General features: G+C 37.3%; 1 protein-coding gene across 1 annotated transcript in view; it reads left to right on the top strand.

Moving 5' to 3' along the window:
* Nucleotides 1-7,397, top strand: part of LOC107302637 (ectonucleotide pyrophosphatase/phosphodiesterase family member 1) — a gene marked incomplete at its 5' end in the record, with an annotated part of 33,175 nt that overhangs the window by 22,909 nt on the left and 2,869 nt on the right. Inside the window, 6 exons of the mRNA XM_015831755.1 lie at nt 258-303; nt 410-564; nt 2,036-2,171; nt 3,880-3,960; nt 5,376-5,508; nt 6,572-6,728. Of these exons, the coding sequence (XP_015687241.1) occupies nt 258-303; nt 410-564; nt 2,036-2,171; nt 3,880-3,960; nt 5,376-5,508; nt 6,572-6,728 (708 nt within the window). The remainder of the gene's footprint in view (nt 1-257; nt 304-409; nt 565-2,035; nt 2,172-3,879; nt 3,961-5,375; nt 5,509-6,571; nt 6,729-7,397) is intronic.

The raw sequence follows: 7,397 nt of genomic DNA on the forward strand, positions 1-7,397 counted from the left end.
AAACACACTCTCTCATGTGTGTATGTGTGTGTGTATTCTCATCTCATCTCATATATATCTTTATCTATATCTCTACATTCATATAACTTATATGCCTCCCATTTCGCTATTCAATGCTACTCAATATCATCATTCTGTCAATTTATCAATCATTTTGTAGTTTACTGTAGATTGGTTTTTTTCATAATTTTTTATTTGTTTCTTCTGTCTGATGCTGCCTAAAAATGACTTCATCTTCTGCTTTCCTTTACATATAGCCCTTGCGACCGATTCAACCACAGGTAGATCTTACTATTTCAGAAAGTAAGTATTATAACTGCTTCTGGAAATGGGTAAATTAAGCAGAAAACCTTGACTGGGAAGTTGCTATATAGTAGCAGACCTAGTTTGCCTTTTTAATCTCCTGTAGTAAAGAAGATAGAAGAATACAACTTGCCTTTTGGGAGGCCCCATGTACTCCAAAAGAAGCAGACGTTTTGCCTCCTTCACAACCATCATTATGTCAGTGGATTTAGCCAGAACATCAAGATGCCTTTGTGGAGTAGCTATTCTGTTAACAAGCATGTAAGTATGCGGGTAATTCCGTTTTCATTTGAAGGAAAAAGATATAAAGCAGTGAGTGGCAGGAAAAAAACAATGTGGCAAGCCAGATGTGGGCTCATTTAAGTGGGGAACAAAGACTATGGAAATAAATCATTTTTAAATAGTGCATGTTTTCAGCAATGTTTTAAGTAAAATACATGAAACATATGTAGTTTGGCTGCTGGATTTTTTTTTTCTGATTTCTTTACCAGCTGTGATCACATATTTGCATGTATTTCTGCAGTGAAAATACATGATAAGTATATAGTATATTCTTATCTCTGAGTCATAGAACCAGAAATTAAAAACTGGTTGCTTCTTCACAGATATACTGTGGAATTTTTTTTTCTGAATTTGCATCATCCTCCAGCCAAATCAGGACCGTTATTTATTTTGATCTGTCCTTTGCTGGTTTCTCTTCATACAAGAAAATTGGCCTTAGTTTTGAAGAGTTATTATGCTGCTAGGCAGATGAATTAAATCACTACCTCTTTATATAATTTCTCAGTGTGTGCTGTGCAGCATATGAATGCATGCATGTTGTGCAGGGATACTTGAATAATGATACTTGAGTAATGTACACTTCCAATGTACAGTAATTAAAGTATGTGTGACTGCACAGTTAGCCATCTTAGGAACACTTTAAAAGCAGCTGCATCTTTTCCTGGTCAAGAAAAAAAGGATAATCCTGGCAAAAGACATGCTTGATTAAGATGCTCTTGACTGATACTTTCTGAACCCTTATATGAATCTGAAGTCCATTGTCTCCTTTGCATTCAGCTAACTGCACAGCCTATACCAGGGGTAGGCAACCTTGGCTCTTTTATGACTCGTGGACTTCAACTCCCAGAATTCCTGAGCCAGCCATGCTCAATTGAAGTCCATGAGTCATAAAAGAGCCATAGTTGCCTATCCCTGGCCTATACCAATGTCCGCACACACATACACAATCTCTGAATAGATTAGAAATGGAATTTGTTAATTCTGTCCCGTTGGATCCTAAAACCATACATATTGCTACCCAGTTGTTTTGCCAAGTAAAGGCCTATGTGCACAGCAGTTTGAACATTTGGATTTCACAACTCCTGTGGGCCAATTGTCTTACATAAGCTCTCCTGATAATGAGAGCCTAATATGAACCAAAAAAAACCCCACCCTGTAGGAAGCTGGGAAGTGATATACTGTAGATCAAAATGAGGGCTACATCAGTCTACCCTTGATAGGGGAAAATATAATGGATTTATAAAATGATAAATGCTGTGAATAGAGTGGTCTTTAGAAATCCTCTTTGCAAATATCTAAACTTAGCCAGAGGTACATTCTGTATAGACCTAATAGAGCTAAAACAAAACACTCTTTCATAATATAGCTGGATTATTGTATATTTATCTTGTCTTATTCTTTATATACAATAAATATACATAACCACTGGTACTTTTGTTTTGTTAATTAGGACAGCTGGAATGCCTCTGCAGGTGCCATCAGAAGCTGCTTCTACACGGATCATCGTATTTCTTTAAATAGCAGTCAAACTTGTTCACTTTACAAAAATCACCCTCAGCTTAACTATGGATTTCTTTTTCCTCCAAGTAATTTCCATTTTCTCTCTTATTTCTAAGCAGAGTGATAACAATATTTAGATAAATTTTCTCCTGATAAATTTGACTCCTGGTTCTATAGGCATATCCATGGCTTTTTCTTGGCAACAATATGCAAATAGCTCACTGTTGCCTTCTTCTGAATATTGTTTTACTAGTTAATTTAGCTTATAGCCCCAGGAATTTCATGCTGGGTTCCCATTAAGGTAATAACCAGGTATAATCCTAGTTAGATTATTTGAGATCAGCCAAAGCAGAGATTAAATTAATAGCCAAAATAAAACTTGTTTCTGTTTCTTAAAATGTGTGGACTATCTTCTTTTATATATAAGAATTAAATATTGGACGTAAGCCAAAGCCAACCTAGAAAATCTTTAATTGATATTTATACAAAATGTTAATAAGTATGAAAAATGTAGAATCATGGCTGGCAGATAGAAGGTACTATCAAAACACCTTTTATCTTTTACATTCAAACTACAAAAGAACCAACATTTTAATGTTAAAATAAATATACAGCTATGAGTGGTACATAAACATTAAAATGCTTGATTTCTCACTGAATGAGCATTGATAAGGTATATGGTGTAGCAGTGGCCAGATGACTTTAGAAACCACTAATTCAGAAAGGCTTAATATGGAAAAAATAGTTCTGAAATTTTCATATTTGCTTTTGGAGACTCAGTCATCTTAACACATACATTTATTTTAATATTTAAATGGGGTTTTCTTTTCATAAACACAATCCCCAAATTAGGTGGCATCCTCTTGTTTGAAGCTGAGGTTAACTTTTAAGTAGGAATTGCCTTTTGATCCTTTGGAAGTTCAGTGTGCTCATCAACATTCCTGGGAAATTTTGGAATATTCTCTTTGGTGAATGCAGTGCTTCATACAATTTGGTATCCTTTAAATATGTCGGGACTACAAGATTTATATTGTCTAGTCAGCAGGCCAATAGCCATGTCAGTTGGTCATTTTGGGAGATGTAACTCACCTATCTTGGGAATGCCTTTTGGGGATGATTGCAATAGAATGGTGTACTGGCTTAAGAATATTTAGTAATAATATAACTTAAGCCACCCAGAGTTGTTTAGGTATTGAATGGCCTATACCAGTTATGGCGAACCTTTTAGAGACTGAGTGCCCAAACTGCAACCCAAAACCCACTTATGCATCATCGAGTGCCGGGTGGGTATGGCCCATTGGCTGGGTGTGGCCCATTGGCTGGGCGTGGCCCACTGGTGGGCGTGGCTGCGGTGGTAATGGCAGACTGGGTGAGACTAAAAAGTTCAATCAATCAATTCCAACTTTGCAAGATCTTTTTTTTCCCGCAAGAAGTTGAAATTGACTGATTGAACCTTTTTCTTTTTGCACACGGTGGCGGAGGCCTAAAGCAAAAAGGGTTTATAAAACCCAGTTGAAGGCCTAGGACTGGGGTGATGGCGCGCGTGCCCACAGACAGGGCTCTGAGTGCCGCCTCTGGCACCTGTGCCATAGGTTCGCCACCACTGGCCTGTAGATTAAAATAAATATAGTACATAAATAAGCAAACCCATCTCTTTGAGCCTTGAACATTGTATTTGGACTTAAATGTTTAGTACCGTGTATTCATTTCAGAAAGTAGAAAGGTTTTTCAATCATTTGATATATTGATACATATCAGTTTTAAATGCTTGCTTATATATTTTTATGTTTCTAGATCTGATTGAAGAAGATAAGAAAAATTATTATGAAGGACTTCTCTCAAGCAACATAGCACCAATGTATTCTGCTTTTCAAGGTAAAAGGCTAATTATTATGGGCTTTTGCTTCTTTTTATGGGAACAATATAAGCTAATGAAATATAATTAATTATATTATTAAAACATAATTGTTATGCTCTTGTGATTGTATCTGCAATAATATACATGTAGTAATGTCCAATGAATGATGGTGCTGTGCTGCGTTGTACTATAATTCTTCAGTCTCATAACAATTTCCTGAATGCCTACATTCTTGATTCTATATGTCTGCAAGCTACTTCAAATGACCATACCATGGCTTAACAAGTCAAAACATAAATGGATCTTCTGTTCCTTTATATAGCTTCTGTACTCATGCAAGCAAGATACTTCTAAAATTGGAAGGCTAAAATAGTCTATTTAATTAGGACAGTGGTTCTCAACCTGTGGGTCAGGACCCCATTTGGGGTCGATCGACCATTTCATGGGGGTAGCCAAGCAAGGCTGTCTGCCATTTTTTTTGTCCGCCATTTTTTTTGTCCGCCATTTTTTCCTCTTTTCCGGCGGGTGCCTTACCTCCCTTGGGCTGGGCCAGCTGGTGGTCGGCCTGCTCCGTCTCTGCCGCTTGCCAGCTATGCCTCGGCCAGTGCAGGGGGCAGAACCACACATGTGCGGCGCTCCCGGGCAGGGAAAGTCCTCGACTTACGACCGGTTGGGTAGTCCTCGACTTACGACCGGTTTAGTCCTCGACTTACGACCGGTTTAGTCCTCGACTTACGACCGGTTGGGGTCACGGCATTAAAAAGGTTGAGAACCACTGACTTAGGAGTAAGCCCATTGAGCTCAAAGGGCCTTCTAAATAAAATCTATCGAGAATGGTTTTCAGTTCTCTAACCCAGAGATAGATAATCCTATGGCTGTAGATTGAACACTGCTTCCTTGGTTGCCTAGGCTCCAAGGGCGATTCTCAAACTAGCCAAGATAGTCTTTATGTAAAACCATGATGGAAAATGTTTATAGTGAAAGAAATATTTTCTACTGATTATCTGTTTCTAAAGATTAGGAGGATTTCTGGATTGTAGATCACCTCAGCAAAGAGTGTCAGTCCATTCAAGAACTATAAAAAAAAAAAAAGATGGTCAAAGCAAATGCCATTGTTTGCTTTATATTTGGAATTTAACTCTGATGCGCATCAGAGTTAAATTCATTCATAAATATCTCTTGGATTTGGAAGCTCATATCCGAAGCTCCAGCCCTCCAGTATGCCAAGCACAAAATATTAGGTAGGACTGTGTAGTTCCAACATACTTGGAAATAGTTATGAAATTCATACTGTTTTGATATATAAGTAAAATAAAGGCAGCCCATGATCACAGAACAAAAAAATAGACCTTCAACCAGCGATATCACTGATGGGCTTGGTTCTCTTCAAGTCATGATATTTTCTTAGAGATATTCTCCCTTGTTCTTTCAGTGATTTGGGAATATTTTAGTGCTGTCCTACTACCATCATATGCTGCAGCCAGAAATGGTGTAAATGTGATCACAGGTCCTATATTTGATTACGACTACAATGGCGTATATGATACACCAGAGGAAATAAGAAGGTTAGCAGATATCTGTTTTAGCTTTTGTGTGTGTGACTGTGTGTTGAAATAACTGCTTTGATTTAATTTATGGGAACAAACCTCAGTTAAAAATATATTTTTCTGACTTAACAGAATGTATGTCCCGAAGTAGTAAGACAATTAGCAATTTATATTGAGCCTATCAATCCCTTTGTGGCTTCTTCCATATGTATCAATACATTATATTTGATTTTCACATGTGTAAATTATGGCTTTTCTTTTTTAAAACAAAATTACATTCAAATAAGTATTTCAATACATATTTTGTTCCAAACAGTATGAAAGATATTTTGATATGGTATTTAAAAGCTGGTGGGTGAAACCATTTCAATGTTCACAATAATCTAAGAGTATGGTTCAAGTTGGTATCAAGGAATATACATTAACATTCTAGCAGTGTTGTGGGCAGCCCTTATCAGAGGCATCCCTGGGGAAGCAGGGGAGGGATATCAGGGGAGAAACAAATAATGAAAGCAGCACCTTGTCATCACTTTTACACGTGCATCATGATATCCACACATAGCTATGAATCTAGTAGAGCTTGTGTTGCAAAAGTGCAATGTTGCTTCTATCGTTTGGATGAAGGCCTCAAATCAGGTGGATGTATTTATTCATTGCTGTATTAAAAGTATACTTTCCATAAAGAATGTCCATCACTATTTTAATAGTAGTTATAAGATTTAGAAAAGGGAAATACATTTCAAGTACATTTTAAAAACATAATTTGCACATCATTAAAATGAAAGTTACTTGAGAAGCCCAGGGTTTCTGTTTCTATCAAATCTAATTTCAATGGTGTGATCTGAGAAAATAAATTCTCTTGGAGATTGTGAAGCCCAGACTGACTGACAGGAAGAAAATTCTCATACAAATAGTTTAAAGGTTTATAACCAGTTCTTTGAATGTGCCTAATAGCTTGTGGAATTGGTTTAGCAAGGGAGATCTGTATATAGCTTGTATATTTCTTTGGTGTGTGGAGTATGCTCAGTACAACTAACACAAAAATGTTGCTGTTTTTTTTCCTTTTAAAATTAAATTTCAGGCACTCAACTAATTTAGCGGTCCTCATTCCAACTCACTACTTCATTACATTGACAAGTTGTAAAAATGTTTCCCAAACGCCTTGGCAATGTGAAGGATCCCTTGATGTTGTATCTTACATTATACCCCACAGAGAAGACAACAGTGAAAGTTGCATAGTGAGTATAATCTTTTAATATATGAAACATAAAAATGCACAAGAAGTGCTATTTTGTTTAGTGCAAGTTTCTAGTTTTTATAATAGGTGTGGGCAGAGACTTGAAAATGTGAGAAATATATGAGAAAAGCTTTGAAAGAGGAAAGATGCTTTGCATAGATTTTAATATAAAAAGCCTCACTTCTAGCCCTGGAATAAACTTTAGCACAACAACAATACAGTCCTAATTACATGGCTGATGTGAGCATTTATGTCATAGAGGCCTTACAGGTATTTAGTACATAAATATTTGTGATATTACCACCAAAATTATTTTTTTTGCCCTTAGATAATCATTGTTTTTTTCCCCCTAATGGATCTCACAGAGAGATTTCTGCCATGACCTTTCTGAAGCTTGATATTCAGGCTGCTAGTAGCAATCATGGAAATAGGGGTAAAGTAAATACAGATCAAATATGAAATTGATAATAGGGATGGGGAGGAACAGACTCAGACTCAACCCTTCCAAGACCGAGTGGCTGTGGTTGCCGGCGCCCCGGCATAGTCAGCTGACTCCATCGCTGACTATAGGGGGCGAGACTCTGGCCCCCTCAGAGAGGGCACGCAACTTGGGTGTCCTCCTGGATCCACGGCTGACACTGGAAGACCATTTGTCGGCCGTGACCAGGGG

Source organism: Protobothrops mucrosquamatus, unplaced genomic scaffold, assembly GCF_001527695.2.
Source record: "Protobothrops mucrosquamatus isolate PMUCROS unplaced genomic scaffold, P.Mucros_1.0 scaffold_279, whole genome shotgun sequence".
In the NCBI taxonomy this organism is placed as follows: Eukaryota; Metazoa; Chordata; class Lepidosauria; order Squamata; family Viperidae; genus Protobothrops; species Protobothrops mucrosquamatus.